At 37.0% G+C, this 19,323-nt stretch overlaps 2 protein-coding genes across 2 annotated transcripts in view; one reads left to right on the top strand and one right to left on the bottom strand.

Annotated features, from left to right (window-relative positions):
- Positions 1-5,246, top strand: part of LOC114637713 (calpastatin-like) — a 108,763-nt gene extending 103,517 nt beyond the window's left edge. The window contains exons 30-31 of the mRNA XM_028785985.1: positions 1,773-1,834; positions 2,907-5,246. Of these exons, the coding sequence (XP_028641818.1) occupies positions 1,773-1,820 (48 nt within the window). The 3' untranslated portion in view covers positions 1,821-1,834; positions 2,907-5,246. The remainder of the gene's footprint in view (positions 1-1,772; positions 1,835-2,906) is intronic.
- Positions 5,247-5,789: 543 nt separating this feature from the next.
- The window catches only part of LOC114637716 (endoplasmic reticulum aminopeptidase 1), a 33,896-nt gene continuing 20,362 nt past the window's right edge, over positions 5,790-19,323 (bottom strand). The window contains exons 11-19 of the mRNA XM_028785989.1: positions 18,091-18,245; positions 16,491-16,570; positions 15,160-15,343; positions 13,778-13,934; positions 11,445-11,629; positions 10,452-10,613; positions 9,837-9,977; positions 9,345-9,426; positions 5,790-7,068 (exon numbers count right to left, since the gene is read on the bottom strand). Coding sequence (XP_028641822.1) covers positions 6,913-7,068; positions 9,345-9,426; positions 9,837-9,977; positions 10,452-10,613; positions 11,445-11,629; positions 13,778-13,934; positions 15,160-15,343; positions 16,491-16,570; positions 18,091-18,245 — 1,302 coding nt within the window. The 3' untranslated portion in view covers positions 5,790-6,912. The remainder of the gene's footprint in view (positions 7,069-9,344; positions 9,427-9,836; positions 9,978-10,451; positions 10,614-11,444; positions 11,630-13,777; positions 13,935-15,159; positions 15,344-16,490; positions 16,571-18,090; positions 18,246-19,323) is intronic.

Genomic DNA, 19,323 nt, shown 5'->3' with positions numbered 1-19,323 from the left:
AGAGAGAGAGAGAGAGAGAGAGAGAGAGAGAGAGAGAGAGAGAGAGAGAGAGAGAGAAAGACAGGGAGACAGAGAAGAGAGAAAGAGAGAAAGAGGAGAAGAGGAACACATGGACATTGTGGGGGAAGGAAGGAGACAGAGAACAGAGAATGAGGGAGGGAGGGAGAGAGAGACAGAGACACAGATAGGGAGACTGAGAGAGGACATAGAAAGGGAGAGGGGTTAGAGAGAGTTGGAAAGAAGCCAAACAGTCCTTTTATAGCAAGTCAGGCTCCTACCTGGCTGTTTCTAAGTAATTGTTGGGCAGAGCCTAGAAGGAATGCTAACAAATACCCACAGACAAGTCTGAACTGAACAACCTCTGAACTGAGAATCCCTTCTCAGGTGACTCTAGCCAATGTCTAGGTAACAGAGCTAAGATAGATGGTAATTTATACAATTAGAGAAAATATTAAAGTTTTTCCAGCTCATTGTATTTTTTGGACAGAGCTTGAGAGGGAGATTAGTAAATAATGAGACAATTCATACAATGGCCAGCATTATGTCACTGTATACTTGAGATAATTAAGTTACAAGGAGAAGAGATTGAGTCTGGTCCATGGTTTTAAAAGCTTTATCTTATCATTGCTTTGTTTCTTTAGTGAGGCAATGATTTATAATAGGAGTCTTTAGGGGTCAAACTGATCATCCCGTAAGTCAGGAAATACAGAAAAGATGAGGTGCCACAACCCTGAGTAAGAGAGGGGCATACCCGCAATGGCCTAAGGACTTCATATAAGGTCTGGCTATAGTACCCCTCAGAAGTTCCACCCCAAGGCCAAGCATTTTACACCTGGATCTTTGAGGGGCCTGCAATATACAATTCATATAACATATAGTTATGCAAAGTAGACTAAAATCTAGTGGCTAGAAGTCAGTTCAACTTACATAACTTACATAGCTATAATCTTCTGACCATAATGAAAATTAAAAGTACCAACTGAACAGTCTAATTGTATCCACATCTCTTTTATTTTTGAGATTATAATATAATAAATCATTTTTCCCTTCCCTCCCCTCCCCTCCCCTCCCCTCCCCACCCCTCCCCTCCCCTCCCCTTTCCCTTCCCTTCCCTTTCCTTTCCTTTCCTTTCTCCAGACTGTCCCATGTACCCTTCCTTGGTCACTTTCAAATTTATGGCCTATTTTCTCATTAATTAAATCAGTATTTCTTCAGAACAAGTAATGAAAGCTTCATGCAATTGATTTTATCACAGGATACAAGAACATTATATCTCAAATAAGTCAAAATTTTAATCCCTTATCAATTAATTATAATTTTTAAAGAACCTGATCAACTCATTAATTATAAAAATACTTGATCAATCCATTCACAAGAAGTAGGAAGTATAATTGCCCTACATAGTGGAGACTAGCCAGCCAGCCTCTTCCCAGTACAGAAAAAAGATAGGGTCACTGTGGGGTGATGAGACACTGTCATCCTAATTCCAGCAATACTTATGCATTTGAAAAATTGTATAGGGTTCATTAAAAACATAAGTTTAAAGTGAGAAATTTAGGATTAATTAAGGCTATTTACAGCTTATAACTTAAAAACTAAGTGGAAAGAATAGAACATGTTTGTGTCAAATGAAGAAGAATATAGACTAGGCCACCCTGTCTGTCTTCTGTTTGGTCCATATCCAGTACTTCATTTTCTCATTCCCTTTCCGGTTAGTTGTGCAGTGCTGATTTAGAAATGAAAGCACTCACTGTAGCTTTGCTTCCTCTTAGAAGACAGAGGAAGTGCCCAAGCCAAAGACTGATGAAGATTCAAGATAAAGTTTACAAATTTGGTAACTTGAGCTTCCATTGTAAATAGCGTTAACTGCCTTGTAGCACTGACACTGTGAGAGTGACAGGGAAGTTTATTTCTTGAGTATTTCATACGTGTTCCTGTTCTCAGGAACCACAGGTTGCAAAGTTCAAAGTACTCCATTCCCTAACAAGCACTACAGGGATTATTGTGCTACTAAAACTTTTTTCTTAATTATATGATTAAGAACTCATTAAATGGCCTGGCAGTGGTGGTGCACAGTCTTAAACCTATCACTCAGAGGCAGAGCAAGGCAGAGCTCTGCTAAGTTCAAAGCCAGACTGTCTACAGAGTGACTTCCAGGACAGCCAGGGCTACACAAAGAAACTCGATCTTGAAAAGAACAAAACAAAAAGCCCAAAACTCTTTAAAGTACTCAGACTTTTAAAGAAAATCATACACCACAAGCTAGTTGAATCTTTGAAATCTGAGTGATTATACAAATTTTTCTTGCAATGTATTTGTAGCAAAATGGCATTAATTTATATCTGAAATACAAATACATGATGAATGGTGAAAATCGCAGTTTGGGAATAAAGGCTTTTTAACTTTCTGATCTTTTTTTTTTTTTTTCTGTCTTAATTCTGGAAGAACAATGACAGATTCTGACCCATTCTTCAATAGGTGGGTTCTGGCCTTCCTAAAAGTCATAAAATGAAACTGCATGTTCAACAAAGGCTTAAAAAAATGAAAGAACAAAAAAAAAAAGAAAAGAAATAGGATTGGCATGGTGACTCAGCAGGTAGAGATGCTTTCCACCAATCCTAATCTAAGCTCCGTCCTTGGGATGCACATGGTAGATTCATGGAAATTGCCCTCTGATGTCCACTTGCTTACTTTGGCATACATATGCTGAATGAAAATGTAAAGAAAGCTTTTTTTTTTTTTTTTCAAAGAAAGCTATGGGTTAAATGGCTCAGCTCTCTTACCAGGATCATTTCCTATAGTGCAGAGAGTACACCAACCAGAGCTACTCCACATTTTCTCAGAGTAACTGATGATCTTATATTAATAACCCAGTCACTCATACTGTTTTTTTTTTTTATTTTCAGCGTATCTGAATAGAAATTCTTCAGCTGGTGGATGGTGACTTTTGAAGAACAAAGGCTTTAATGAGAATTTTTTTCTGGGTGGCTTCTAGACAGTGGTATTTGTTGTCTTTTGACATCTTAAACACTGATTTGTTATTCTTTTCCAGAACGAAAATGAATTTGTCTGGTTCACCTGTGTTCTGTATTGAGTATTGATAAACTTCAAAGATTTTTAATTGCCTTTAGGTGGGATAAGGAAGCTTTATATTTGTAAGAAACGTATTTGATAGTTTCTTAAAACACCAAAAATCCCAGAAAACCTTTGCAAACATTTGCACATTGTATACACAGTGCCTGTAAATCTCATTAGTATTTTTGGTTTGCACTTAATTTTTTTAGCATTTGAAAAATAATGCTCATCTTTTGTCAGTATTCTGATTTCTTATTATGTCTTTTTCTTGGGCTTTGATATATCTTTGGGTTAAGGTTGTTAAGTCAAATATTAAATATTGTACATTGGGTGTATAACTCCTTTGGAGATGCTAATAATAAATTAATGGTAGATAACCCAGGTAAACCTTGGGAGCACCAATCTCCTTTCCTGCCTGAACTCTACTCTTCTAGGAATGAGGCCTTCTACTCATGGTCAGAGAAGACACACTGAGACTTGAACTAAGCTAGCAGAAAAACAAAGCACAGACTGGAGTTCAACTGTGCAACAACTTTTAGCAATAAAGTTGGGATTCTTATAATACTCATATGGCTTGAACTATCCTGGTTTACCATGGTGTTAAACTGTAGTTTCCACTCTCTACATGAAAACCAAATTGTAATCCTTTGCTTATAGCCATTTGACACATTGTCTAAAGCATCTGGCATTATAGAAGTCAAATTTACCAAACACAAAAATTAACTTCTTCAAAAATGTATATGTATGTATGTGTGTGTGTATATATACATATATACATACAATGTATATACTGAAATTTAAAATCTGCTATATCAAAGCAGGTTAAATTATCTTAACATCTTTGAATGGTATCTCAGATTTTTCTGAACACTACACTGGTATCACTGATAAAAAATTGATAAACAAATAGTTCCATTTCTATTTCCTGGCAATGAATGCTGGAAAAGATGTCAGGTACATATAAAACAGACTTCAGCTTTCTTGCTTCCAGAAATCACAGCCTTTGTTGCCATCAATGTAAAGATTTTACTAGGATTTAATTAACTTTACTAAATATAACTTAAATCATTAGTAATTCCCAGGGGACAGGTAAGACCAAGCAAAACTAATAATATCCACAATGAACATGATATTTGGTTAACTGTCTCAAAAATTATTCTCTACAAATCATGCATGCACCTCTTAGATTTCAAATGCTACCCACAAACGTATTTAATTCCCAGGCCCATAAAAAGACAGTCACTATTCTATTTTCAAGGCACTGACAAGAAAAGAATGTACCCTCTATCTTAGATAGGGTGCACTGCTGTAAACAAGCACCATGTCTAAGGCAACTCTGATAAGGACAACATTTAATTGGGGCTGGCTTTCAGGTTCAGAGGTTCAATCCAGTATCATCATGACAGGAAGCATGGCAGTATCCAGGTACACATGGTGTAGGAGAAGCTGAGAGTCCTACATCTTGTTCCTAAGGGAATCAGGAGAAGACAGGCTTCCAGTGAGCTAGGATGAGTGTCTTAAATCCCATGCCCCAAATAACACACTTCTTCTAACAAGCTCGTTCTGTTTCAACAAGGTCACAGAATGCACCAAGCATATTCAAACAATCATACTCCCTGGTTTTGAACTCATTGCTATCTAATCCTTGTATCTTGTAAGTGTATGTGTCTGTTTGCTCTTTTTGTTTCTAATAGTGTGGTGAAACCTTTGACATTGGCAGATATGATTTCAAGGCTATGGCTCTAATATACAAACTTCCATGCACACATAAGAGTATATTTAAATGATGTGACAAAATACATAACTAAAGAGTGTCTGTAAAATCATACATATACTTAAGGTACCAAAAATATTTTTTTAATTAGGAATATTCCCAAGACTTTAGTGATTGCTGGTAACTCATGGTGACTTGCGTAAGGATCTAAAGGAATCCTTTTTATTTTTTTCTACTGTTTACTTTTAAAATACTAGTCAGGTGAAAACAACTGCAGATATTGCCTTAGAATTAAAAAACAGGTGGTTTTTATTACTAAAAGTTGCTGGGTATGTAATATTTTATCTGTTTAGAAAATGGGCTTTTCCAAAAGTGAAGGTGACCAAAACAAAAATCAGTATTTGTGTTTCATTAATTGATATAAAATGCAATTAAAGGAAAATATTTTACATGAAAATCTTGGCTATGTGTTCTATTTTATATGTAGTCTGGGAAAAAACTTACCAGTGAGTCATTTTCTATTTTTAAGCCATCAGATGAAGTTAATGTAAAAATAGAACTGTAAACAAGTTTGTTGTGGTTAGATATAAAGTGTCCCTCCAGCAAGCTCATGTGTTGAAGTCATTGCTTCCAACTAATGCTAGAAGTGAGAGAGGAGACTGGATTATGAGGGCTTAGCTCCTTAGTGGATTAATCCATTTGCAGTCACCAATTCACTTATAATTCATACTTGAATGGGAGGTAGGTCCCATTGAAGAAGTAGGTCCAGTCTGTGGGAGTATGGCTTTGACCAATGTACTGTGTTCCCAGACTTCTATCTGGCTCTTCTTTTGTTTTTTGGCCAATACTGGGTAAGCATTCTTCCCTGATACCTGTTATCGTAGCCATAATATCTCACCACAGGCCTATCATAACAGAGCCAACAAGCCATCAACTAAAATCTTTCCTCATTTAAACTGATTGCCTCAGGTATTTTGTCAGGCCAGTGAAAATATGACAATTGAGCCCCTGAACCCTAAATCACTTTATTCCATAATATATTACAGCACTATATGTTGATATCTTTCCTGTCATTTACACCGTACATCTAAAAATTCTTATGTAAGACTTAAAGAATTCTTTCCTTATACTAATATAAACACATTATTCGTATTGTCCTTTATTAGTGAGTCCTCAATGATTTATTTGCAATAAGTGCCAATATGAGTTATTTAGGAATTTATAACACCACTCCCTACTTAAGGGATCAATGACTCTTGAGTATATCTTAAAACAAGATATTTCTAATACAAATCTGAATGAACTCTGCATTTTTAAAAGTAGGCTTCCAAAGGAGGTAGGTGGCTTTCATATTTGGCTTATCCAAGGAGGATTCTAAATGCACTTTTTTTTTTTTTTCTAAAAAAATGTGAAAGTAGGTTGTGTGAAGATGACAAGTAGTACCATGACGGGTATATGCAGCTTTCCACTGTTGCCCCATGCCCCAATGGATGAAAAGGAAGTTGTTACTAGAGCCAAGAAATAGAGTAAGACTGTGTCGGAAAGAAAAAGGCCACCTCTTAGAAGTAAGACTTAAGGTTGTAAAAACCAGCCAGAGTCAAATCCAAGGAAATAAATGCCTCTATGCACTCCCTCATGGATCACAACCCCAAACACTATCCACCAATAAAACCTAGAAGGCACAACTGCCTGGTGAACTGGACCCTGCAAGGCAGCACACAAAAGTGAAACTAGGAAGAGAGACTGCTGGACTGTTGAGTCAGAGAGGTCAACAGGACGATTGCTGCACAGCCATTTTCCAGCATGGCTAATGATCCAAGTGCTCACTGCACAATGTGCCTCACTATTCATAGTCTTACAAAGACACTGAAGAATAACTGACAAAGAAGCAGGAAGTAGAAACTGAGAAGACTCCCCTTGGTTTTTCTGTGGCAAGGAGCTGGGCACTTGGGTTTATACCTGTCAACCACAGACATTGGAGCTTTTCTCAGACATGATCAAGTGAAATGAAATAAGAAAATATTTTCAGTAGTAGCCAAAACAACTATCTTTAGTTTGAAAATACTCAAATTGAACAAAATTTTTCTCAATATAATTCATGAAACTTGGCAAGAAACAAATTGTCACAGCAACTCCTGCCTTTCTTTTTGCAGCCATAGTCTTATTTTGTCAAAATTCTTCTCCATCCATCGTATGTTTTCTTCAATGGTTTCAATGGTTTGTTGAACACAACGGAGCTGAGAACCATTTTCTTTCAAGGAGCTGAAGAATCCTTTTACCTTGGGGGAAAAGGTAGATTTTTAAAAGCATTAGTTTGGTTATATTAAGCAAATGGTAATTTAAAGCCACTTAAAAGAAAAGTAAAGCTACAACTCCAACATTAGCTAACATTCTACATAGAAGGAAGTACTGGATATTTGAATATGATCATGTATATCTTATCTTTGAGCTACACAAGATGAGCTCATGCCACAATGTATCAGGTTTTAATTTCTTCTTCTAGCTTTTATATGTTCACAGTTGCCAGACTTTAAAGGGGTTTGCTGTTTACCATTTTATATTTGAAGTTTAATTGTGTCTATTTAATATTGGTTCTGTTATATATACACAGATACAGACTAAAGTTTTTAAATATGATATCTGAAAAGTAGAATGCAGAGTATCTTCTTTGCCAAGAAAAAATACTATCAACAACATAAATGCAGTCTTTCTGTGGAGCATGGTCTTGTGTGTTATCCCCACCAACACTATAAGGAACTCTTAACATGTTATTGTGGTAAGATCTCAAACCTTGACAATATTTTTATCCCAATTCACAATTCCTGCTTTGTTCCCTCCACATAAAATCTACAAGTTTCCTACATTTGCAGAGATACAAGAGACTTGCAGCACTCTCTTTCAAATGTATTTTGTTCTTGTCACATTGTTAAGCTTGAATGATGGATAGGCCGCCTATGCCAAAGCACTGGAAATTGTACTATTTCCTTTTACCTTCAAGAGTAGTCAGTACTAACCCAAAGATTTTCACAACATTAACCCATTTTTTTTTTGTAGTCAAGAAGCAATAGACCAAGACATTATTGATTATGAATTCCAGACAGCTAATTCGTCAAAAATCCATTTCATAATATCACGAGTTTCAGAATAGTAGGTGGGAGCAAGACCACGTTTTAGGAAGACCACGTTCCAGTCAGAAATGATGCAGAGTAGTTCTAAAATCACTTGAGAGTCCAGTTGCTTCCTGCTGGAGAAGAGAGGAGACACTCCCTCCTCCCACCCCGTGCTTCAGCTCAATATACTGCTGCAGGACCCAAGACTAATTCCTCATCAACTAATAATCACTTTGAGCACTCTTCAACAACAAGACATCAATATTTTCGCTTCACTTTTTGGCTAAAATGTTTCATTTACCTTAAGAAGCACATAGTGATATTATGGCTGAAATATGGACTTCAATACAAGCCCTAGCAAAACTAGCTCTTAACATTTCTCCCAACCCTAGATTGTGTCTTCTGCCACACTGATACAGTTGAATATCCAACATATACACCTCACTAAGAACACACTCAGCAGCTTTTAGAGGAGTGGAAGAAAGTTTCCTTTTGTAGAATATATGTTTGTCTCATGTTCCCTCTTACCAGACAGTTTCATAGCAATTTCTTATTTTTGCCTGAGCACTAAGAACTCGATAACTGTTCAATGTCATTGTATTTTTCAGTTTAGGTCCTTGTAGCTCCTATCTTCTATACAGTTTTCATTCTTTAATATTTATTTTACAGATGGATTTTACAGATTCCCAAAAAATCATAAAGTATAGAATATTATAAGTGAGAAGAGAAACATGGCTTTGGATACTGAAGCACCTTGGCCCTCTCTGCCTCTTCCACTATGGCTGATGTTCGAACCTCTAGCATTCACTTTTTAATATCTTTAAATGAGGACCAATTGTGTTGTTTTATTTTAAGTGAAGGTTTTTGTTGTTTCTTTGTTGTTGTTTTGTTTTGCTCATTTGTTTTTGTTTTTGAGACAGGGTGTTACTATATAATATTGACTAGCCTGAACCTTGCTTTGTAGACCAAGTTGGCCTTTAACTCACAGGTATCTGCCTGCTGCTGCCTCAAGAGCCCTTAGATTTAAAACATGTCATCACACCTGGCAAAATCCAAGTTTTTTTTTGTTTTGTTTTGTTTGTTTTTTGTTTTGTTTTATTTTTGTTTTTGTTTTTCAAGACATGATTTCTATGTATAATCTTGGCTGTCCTGGAACTCACTCCATGTAGACCAGGCTGGCCTTGAAATAGAAATCTCCCTACCTCTACTTCCCAAGTGCTGGGATTAAAGACGTGCACCACCACTGCCTGGCTAAAATCCAAGTTTTTAATTGCAGAGCAAAGCTTGTTACATGAGAGACATATACATTGGAACACAAAATTTGCATCCAAATAACAAGATTCGTTCTCAGTGTGCCACAGCTTTTGTTCCTGCCCATATTTAGTAACTAACTGCCACTCGAGTTTAAAAGAGAGAATTTCTCTCCCACACACACAGCCCTTTACCTCTTCAAGACGTGCTCTGGTAGAAAATTGGTCTGTTGTTCCCATTACCATGTAAGCTATGGATGATGAGCCAAGTTCAAACCTAGAAAATGTCAAAAGGTGTCCATTCAATATATATTTTAAGTATCTTATATATCCTATAACATTTAAAGAATCTATTTGTAAAAATACAATTCATACCAATAACTAAGTAAAAGACTAAGAACCTAAAACAAATGACAGCTGTACACAGGGCTGAATTAATTAGGGGAGAGCTATACTGATCTTGGAGGAGGAAGGTTTCAGGCAAGCCAATAGCAAGAAGCAGATAGGATGGAAAGCATTGCTATCCAGATGCAAGGGTTAGCAGTGGACTAAAATTTTAAATAATAATTTGAAAAGTAACCTTCAACATCAGATACTCCTTCATATAAATAGCAAAGGTTAAACACACAGGCAGAGGGGTGTGGTAAAAATGCATCCAATCCCACTGCAATTTTTGATACTACTTACTTCTGTACGAGCTTATTCCAATTTTCCCTCAGAAACTTCCAGGCCAATGGATAACCCACTGGGTTTCTGCCAATGAGTATGAGAATATGTGGGAATTCCTGAGTTTTTATTATCTCTCCCTTAAAACTTTGGTATAGAAGCCTTTAAAAATTAGAGGAAGAGATGTTAGTAATGAATTATAAGTGATTGAAGACCTACAAAAATCTTTAATAAAATAACTTACAAATAAAAATTTGTTTACTAATTATAAAGTCTCCAAAGGTAAATTGGTAGCATCTTGATAAACCCACTATAGTAACATGATTAAAAGCTAATATTTACATAGCATTTAAAAGACCCACACTATATAGTCTCTCATTTCCTCAAAAGAATGGTTTCTAGAAGTATCTCTAAATATTTCAAATATGTTACTGCTGTAAAGACACACAATACTCTTTAAATATTTTCCAAATACTTGGTTCTGATTACTTGGGACCCTCATTAGGTATGGGCTCATTTGCATAGTGTTTCCAGCAGAATAAATAATTCCTGGGCAACAGAGCTAAAACAAGTGCCAAAATAGTCCTATGCCAATTCAAATTTCCTTGGCCATATTGACATCATTGCATGACTCACCACTGAAGTTTTTCTGGGTCTTTGCTTGTGCAGAGGGAAAATTCAATTTGGCTTTTCTCAGTACTAGACAAAGAAGACTGATATTTACTATAAAGAAAATCCCAGCCTTCTGTGTTTTGGGCCCCAACAGCAAACACTGCCAAGGTCACATCAATAGGGAGGCTGTAAGAAAGAAGAAATATTTTAGATCCTGAGAGAGACGAAGTGCTCTTACATGCATAATGGGAACCAGTTGTGAATTAATTCCACACTCACAGGTACACTCCTCAAAACATAAACTGCCATTTCCTTCTGTTACACTTCATGGAAAGAAGCACGAGAAAATGTCTAAGATCAGATGTGAGCAGCCTTAGAAATACAATAACAAATGTTATGCATAAATGCTTACACATATAGTTTATTTTAAAAACTATGTGAAAGAAATTCAACTGAGATTCAAATTTTATTACATGAGGAAATACCAGTAATCTCAATAGTATTATAGTTAATAAACATGTGTTTTAAAGCTAAATATTCAGATTGTTGCCATACAATGATTCTTGGATGCCATTAAGTTCCAAATACAAAAGGATTGATGCCTAGCAGGAGTGGAGATTCCAGACATTGTTCATCTTTCCCAGTATGAACAACAACTATATACTGTGGGCAGGGGGTTTGAAGAGAGAAACTTCTATAAACTCCACTGCCTTTGTTTCAGCCTGGCATGGCCATGTTGGTTCAGTCATTTTATATACACTGCACACTACACAAAGTGGGAGTTACTATGATCATGTTCTAACTTCCCAGACATTTTACTTTTGGGCACACAAAGTCTTTGTTGTATTTCTTAAGATAGAAAGTTGGGAAATATAAATTTTAAAAGGCAATTTATTTTTTCAAAAAGGTGCAGTAGCTTTTCCCAGTGGTCAGTGCCAATGATGGGGAACAGGAAGGATGAGGTAAAAGATAACCTTTACATAAATTAGCTGGACTGCATGTTCAGTGGGAACTGACCTCATGTTTCCATTAGACGACTTCCACTCTCTGAAATAACGCTCTGCCCTCTGCACACAGGGCTGATAACCTCGCACACATGCAAGGAGGAGGAGCTGGCTCCTGAGCATCCTCTCTGAGATAGAGCCTTCATCTGTCCAAGTCTGCTTATCAATAAGGTCCTTCAGCAGCCTGAGGAGGAAGTCCTGTGGAATATAGCAGGAGCAGTGACAGGTATTATGAGCAGTGTCACAGAGCATTTAAAACTCACATAGCCTAGTATTCCTGGTGCTGAGAAACTTCATATAAATACATAGTGAATGTATTTTAATAATGCTGAGTGAGTGGTCTCCTTGCAAGAAAAAAGAAATTCAGATGTGAACTAATCCTTAAGGCTCAACCCCACTCCTTTAAAAGCTGGCAACTCTATTTAATTAAGTTATAAAATGGATAAAAAAATGACTTTAATATTATCACAGTAATCTTTTCTAAAGATGTCCCATCTACTTAAATCAGGATAAACAGACTAAATTTTATGAGCAAAGTGTCTAAATCTTCACAATATTTTATCAAAAATAGAAATTTTGTGTTTCTTCAAGTACCACTTAAGAGTCCTGGAAAATATCAGGATTAGTAATCACAGGGGATAAGTCAAAGGCCATTGACAAGAATATCAAACAGCTAGAGATTGACATCACTAATCTGAAGAAATCCCTCGTTTCGCTGTCTGAAAAGACCTCCAAAAATCGCAAAGATACTTATTGGACTTGATTTACTCTATTACAATAGAAAAGGCTGTGTACAGCTCTTGACTGTGTACAGCCCTTAAAGAAGAATGTTGCCTTTACATAGACAAGACAGGGAGGGTTAAAGAGAGCATGATATAGGTCAGAGAAGGCCCTGAGAAAAGTCAGAGAGAGAAAGAGAAAGATGAATGCTGGTACAAGAATTGGTTTTCAGCCTCTCCATGGTTGTCAACCCTACTTCCTCCCATCTTGAAACCATTATTTGGGTTATTTTTGCTTATTTCTGCTGGTCCCTGGGCCTCAAATAGGCTGACTAACTCTGTAAAACAACAGATAAATAATTTGGTAGCAAAATCTATTCAGATACATTATCATAAGTTAGCTATGGAGGACCACAAGACTCAAGATGAGGTTGTTACTTCATACAGGGTGTTCCCAAAAGCCATCTCCACCCAACCTAAAGGAGGGGACTTCTGCCACTAGACCAAGCAGAGAGGGGCCACCCAGAACCCCCTCTGATTGGCGATCTGAATTCTTGCTTAGGCTGAGAGGCTAAGCACTGCAAGGGAATATAAATAAAAGTTAAAAATATCTCTCTGGGTTCCCTGAGGGACAAGACTGACTGCATAGGGGTTGATGTCAAAAGTATCTCCTCTCCAGGAAGAAGACATCAGGATGAGTATGGCCCTCATGCCTCACTGGACAACGACAGGGGGACTGGAGCCATTACAAGGTCCCCTTCAATTACAGGAGGTCAGGCCTCTATCACTGCCTTCGAAAGATTAGAATTGCCACTGCCCTTCTATACTTAGAGAAGGGAGGAGATGTCAGGGGCAGCCCTGCTTACACACTGAAGGCCTAAAATCAACCATAGGCCTAAAATCAGTAATAGGCCTGTCATACATGTATACTAACACCAAGTCTTGGGTCTCTGTGGAAAAACATTGAAACAGATGGCTATAAGCTATTGTAAACAGGCAGCTTTTGTAGAAATTTACCAGCCTGAGTAGTCATAGACCTTGTAAATAGATAGCCTTGGCAGACAATACCAACTTAGATAAGGACAAGTGAATCTTAGGCAGAGTCATAGTGACCTGTCCCCTGAACCTTCACCCAGCCGATACCCTGTTCTGAAAGATATCTGTATTCCCCCTGAACACCCACATGCCAATGTCATCCCCTTCCCTACATTCTGCTTTTCTGTGTTTATAACCCCTGTGTGAATGAACTACGATTTGAAAAAAAATAAAAAATTATAAAAAAAGGAGACAAGTCAAGTGAAATAAAATACAAGAAAGAAAAAGATGAAAATTACAAGTGAAATAAAATACAAGAAAGAAAAAGATGAAAATTATACAATCTAACAACACTTTTCCTATTTAGTGCCGGCCTACCATTTGCTAGTTAATCCAAGCAATTTTTATTTGCTTTTCTTTAATGTACAGGAGGACATATATTTGTATTTATGTGTGTATGTGTGTGCGCACATGTGTGTGTGTGTATATATATATATATATATATATATATATTCAAACACATAGAATAAGCACTCTTTCATCAATAAGAAAAAATACATTTTTTTTGTATTTGACTCATCTCAGTCTTTACCTTGAATTGAGTTTCCACCTCAATCATATCTCTTTTCTCCATTAACTTATACATAGGTATTAGTTCATTCAAACCTTGGAATATGGGCATAATTTCAGTTTCATTTTTCAAGTACAGGGTTAAATCCAGGGCTTTTTCAATTGATAACTTTCCAATGCTGAACAAGAAACAACATGGTTACAGGTTTATGAGAAATCATATTTTTGCTTCAACAAATATTGCAATAATCTTTTAGCAAAGATGCAAACATACATAAATAATGACTTCACATTACAACTGTAGAAAACAACACTGGTGAAGAACAGTCATAATTACAGAGCAAAGTCTAGCCTGTGGATAGGATAAAATGGTGCATGTTAGTATCTGTCACATAGAGTACATCAAACTATGTGTTGAAGTTCCAGACAAAACTTAGAACTTCAATTTAAGATCAAGAGAGCCACACCAGGGAGACTGCTGCTATTTTTTTTATTAAAAAAAATAAGAATCCCTGTCATAAATTCATCATCTCTATTCAAAAATAAACTGGATATCAGAGTACTCTAGAGTTCTGGAACAACAGGCCATGCAGATGAACTTAAGTATAGAGAAAAGTAACAGATTAGGCATTCTTTAATTTCTCCCTGCTTTTATCACCTTGGGATTCTCATAGAAGTTATAAGAGAGCCAGAAGGAAAGACTCTACATTTGCATAGATGGACATCGGATCTGAGAGTTATAGAGCTGCCTCATTCCACCCAGATGGCTCTCTTAGAGATTCATCACTGCCTAAACAATGAAGACATTCATATTTTAAGCTTGGAAAACAATTTCTTTCCCTTTCTAAGATAGGAAAGAATGAATAATCTTCACTCCTGCCTCAGTTCATCAAAGATCATTTGATGAGGCCAAATTATATAAACTATATTCCATAAAGATGCTGTGGAAATTATTATCTGTAAATAAAATCTCTTATTTGGTACAATAGCTGCAATGTGAACAACTAGACCTGCATTAGTTTCACAAGAATGTGTCAAGGTTAAGGACTCAGCACAGGACAAAATCTATCTCCTATATCATGCTCAGAAAAGTTTCAGAACAAAGCTGTAGAACAGGCAAGGGGCTCAATAGGATGTAGTCTGAAGGTTTCCTACACATTTGCCTCAGCCTGATTTGAGTTATTAATGAGAAAGATTAAAATACTGATTCTGTATTTTATATCAGCTAGCAGTTAAAGACCAGAGGTTAAGCATCTGTTTGAAAGCTATGTTGTCCTGTTGGAAGAACTTGGAGAGGGGACGCCTTTCCAAATTCTCATTAGCAATCAATCTCTAGAAACTAAGTCTCTGAACAGTAACAGCTGTTTGCAGAAATAAATCACAACTTTACATAGCCTGCATTACCTGACCAGCTGAAATGCATTGTTGATGAGACTTGCCCGATCTTTACTGCTGATTGTTGTGTGTGATTCTTTTAAAAGGCTACTCAGAGAAGGCCATCCATCATCTTCGTAATGCACAATGTAATAGCCATTCATTCCCACATTAAATTTGATCCACTGCACTGCTTCTGGCAGAATGATCACATCTATAGTAGATAGGATAAATCTCAGAACCATCTACTCTGTGAATGGATAGAAGCTGTTCACATCAGAGGTTACACAAGGAAACTGGGAAAACTCCAATACTGAAAAGATGGAGATCATTTATTTTTTTGTAGAAACTAGATCACAGCAACCCATAAGACAAATGTCAATAGTAGTATTAGATACATGTGGGGTGGTGGGCTTCAAGAGGCAGCTGGGTACCTGGTCGAGCTTAGGCTTTAAACCCTGGTGACCCTCAGCAACAGTAGGCACTTGGCCATGCTCCTGGCACCCTGGCTCCTTTCACATAGATACGAGGTCTGTGGCCATCAGTCACATAGGAGCAGCGCCCCAAGCCCTCCCACATGTAGATAAGGTATCCCCAAGCTCTCAGTCCAAGCCAGACCCTTACTCACCCAAAAACTGTATATAAGAATCCTATCCAGAAGGAATAGAGGTGTGTGAAAATTACTCCATCATCTGAGAGCTTCTGTTGTAAAAGCTGTAACACTGCCACTTGGGAAGAGATTTGCTCTCCGAAAACACTATCGAGAGCTTCCTCACACTCCTTGCTAGCTAGTCGGCCTCTCACCTGCTCAGCCTAGCCCGATTCAGCACAGAGCAAGGTGCAGAGTCTTGGAGCAAAAGACTTCACTGTTAATCTATTTCAGTGTTATAGTGCTCAACCGTTTACGTTTATATCATGATATTTCCTTTTTAAAAACCTATTCTCATTGAGTATTTGAATTTTTGTTTCTGAAGAGTGTGTGTGTGTGGGGGTCAGAGGATGATACTAGCTCTTCCACAGATTCTGGACATTTCTTTCATCAGGAAGGAGATGAGACAGGAACATTCACTGTGCTTGGACTTGCCAGTCAGGATTTTTCTGTCTTTACCTTTCCAGCACCAGGGTCATAACCATATACTGCAACACTCATTTTTGTTTTTTAAGCTTAAGTTCTGGAGCTCAAACAGAAATCCCCACATTTACAAGATAAGCACTCTATCAACTGAGCCATCTTCTAAGTCCAGCAAGAATTCCAAACCTATTCCCTTTCCTTTTCACCAAAATCAATAGCTAAAGAAGCTTGATAGCTGGTTTCAACCCATTTCTATAATTCTTCTTAAACTATTTTTATATTAAAGCACCTGTCTTTGTCTTCAGCAAAAATCTCTGGACTGAGTCTGATTTGCTAGTAATGAATGTCAGCGGAACATGCCACAGATACCTAAAAGAAAGCAAATATACGTTGTTCATTGTTTTTATTCAAGTAACAAGCAGCTTTTTTTTCCCAATCTGCTTTTATACCATTTTAATTACATGCAAGTATTAAGGTCAGTTATAGGTTGAGGAACTAGCAATACAATAGATGCAAATGTCAAGAAACAAGCCAGACAGTAAACACAAATAATCAAAGAACAAGCAAGGCAATAAACAAAGTCCCGTGATCACTGTTTCTAAGGGCCCATGAAGAACAAGCAGCTTTTATGCCAAGATGTGGGAGTATGTTGAGCCTCCCTTCCAGTTCAACTGCTATTTGTCTTTCTCAGACCCTACAGTAAAAAGACAAAAGCAAGCTCAAGTGATTAATGACTAGTGTTCCAAGTTTAACCTTGAATAATAACCAGTAATAATGACACAGATTGACATCATGTTCCTTCTTAACCATTTACCAAAGAGACAGATGTCACTTCTCTTCTGTGGAGTTTCTCCAAACACCCTGAATCTGATCAAGAAGAAACACTAGGAGAAAATATAAGTTGAAGAAAATCCTAGCAAAGTAAATGACCTGAACTGGGGAAGAAATATCAAGAAACACAAGAACTGGAGAATTGCTGCAAAAAAGGGAAATCAAAATAATGTGGCAATGAATTTGATATTTGCTAAATTTGGGAGCAGGAATTTTTCCATTTTGACACAAAGACATTTTATGACAACTGGAAAAACAGAATAGGCTTTATAGATTAAATTATGATATTTTGTCAAGTTTATTTCCTAATTTTGAAAATTTGCTATGATTATAAGTGAATCTTATGAATGCTTTTATTTTCTTGAAAATATAACTTCTCTATACATCTTGGTGGACATATAATATATTACATGTTATTACATTCAAATTGCCTAAATGTAAGGTATATATATATATATATATATATATATATATATATATATATGCTTTCTTTTTCTTTTTTTCTATATACATAGAAAATCATAACTTGAATATAATACATATCTGTATAAAACATATATAGCCATTTTTGCCACTTCTGCTATGTTCTGATTGAATTAGTTTAAGATACATCAAATATTTTATGAGTTGCAACACATCATTTCTAATAATACTCTTTGAGGGCACATGCCAAGGGCTTCTAGGATGTAAATCAGACTTCTGGAGAACTGAATATTTCTTAATTCCTGGAAATCACATAAATTCTTTTCTCAACTCCAATCAATGTTAGTGACTACTGTGACTTCACAGCAACTGCTTACTTAGATCAGAGCTGACTTCAAGCCAACAACTAGAAATGATATCTTATTAAACTGCAAAATGGGAGAATGTGAAAATGATAAGCTGTCAGCTTTACAGAGACTCAAAGCCTCTGAATCCTTTTGGGAAGATAAGGTTACAGGTCAACTGTATAGGATACACACAGCTTTAGCTGAAGCAGTCAAGGAAAGGAGTGAGGGCCAGGCTTCAAAGCAAAGATTGTATCCCACCCAAAATGAGATTCCAACTGTGAACATTACCCAGTCTCTGGGAAGCGTTCAGAACCCTTCATGTAGTGTTCTTGCTTCATGTGCACATTCCGGCCCCTCACAGTGATGGTTATCAGGGGAAATCCCTTCTGTAGTGTCCATGTGTTCATCATGGTCTTTATATCTACAACCTCCTGACGCCAGTGCTGGTTTATAGACAAAAGGGGGTGGGATGCATCATTTGAGATCTGCCTCTAAGAAAAGGAGGCCAGCTTGTGTTCCTCTGTTCTCCAGCTTCTTGCCTTGCCTCCCCTCCCCTCCTGTTCATAACCATTAATACTTGACTGTCTACCTTTCCATTACCTCCCCCAAACCTATGTGTCTTGACAGTTGGCCCTGCTTGGCACAGCTAATGTCCAGACATACCACATGGACACCAAGCTGCCATGTGAGCAACAGAATGGGAAAAGAAATGGGAAGCATTAAGGTTTTCAAAACCAGCATGACTATGCTGGCTCTTGGACAATCACGGCTTGTACCTGACCAGCAATTGCAAATATAAATTATGTGTCCCTCTGCACTGAAAATGCTCATGGGAAAAGATGAAGAACAAAATGTTCTACTGCATAAGCTAAAAACTATTAATAAAGCAATCTCTGAAAGCAAAAAAAAAAAAAGACAAGGAAATAAAAATATGGCAAATAAAATTTTGTTGAATTTCTAGTCACCTATTAGTCACCCATAGTTGTCTATGGAAATACCCCACAAATCCAGATTAAACAGAGTCAGATCATTTTGTGACTCAGATGACATGAATATTTGATAGCTGACTAGTTGAAAATATAAGTTGAAGTGGAATTTAAATCCCTGCTCTGCAAGTCGCCACCATGTGATTTGGATCTCACATTCCCGTCACCAGGTTTAAAGACCTGAACAGTAAGAGCACTTGGCTCGTGGGTCTGTTGAGAGAAGTAAAGGACATTATATGCCCAATCATTCAGCATGTGCCTGATGCACAGGAAGTGTCTAAGAGTTTTCTTTGCCCTTTTGTCATTTTTTTCAAATGTAGTACTGTAGGAATAACTGATATAATTCAGTCTTAACCTGCCACTGAAACTTGTCCTAAATCCATTGTTTTAAGGAGAGTGGAGTGAAAGGAAATTTAGTGTTTGCTGGAAATTCAGTCCCTAAGGTTGAGACATCCTCTTGCATAGACGATTCTTAGAAAAATCTTTAAAAGACTGTTAGCCTGGTTCAACTTGAATGCAGATCTGCCTGGGATGA

Source organism: Grammomys surdaster, unplaced genomic scaffold, assembly GCF_004785775.1.
Source record: "Grammomys surdaster isolate TR1022 unplaced genomic scaffold, NIH_TR_1.0 125372, whole genome shotgun sequence".
NCBI lineage: Eukaryota > Metazoa > Chordata > Mammalia > Rodentia > Muridae > Grammomys > Grammomys surdaster.
The sequence above is the reverse complement of the archived record's forward strand: the minus strand, read 5'-3'. Positions and strand labels throughout refer to the sequence as shown.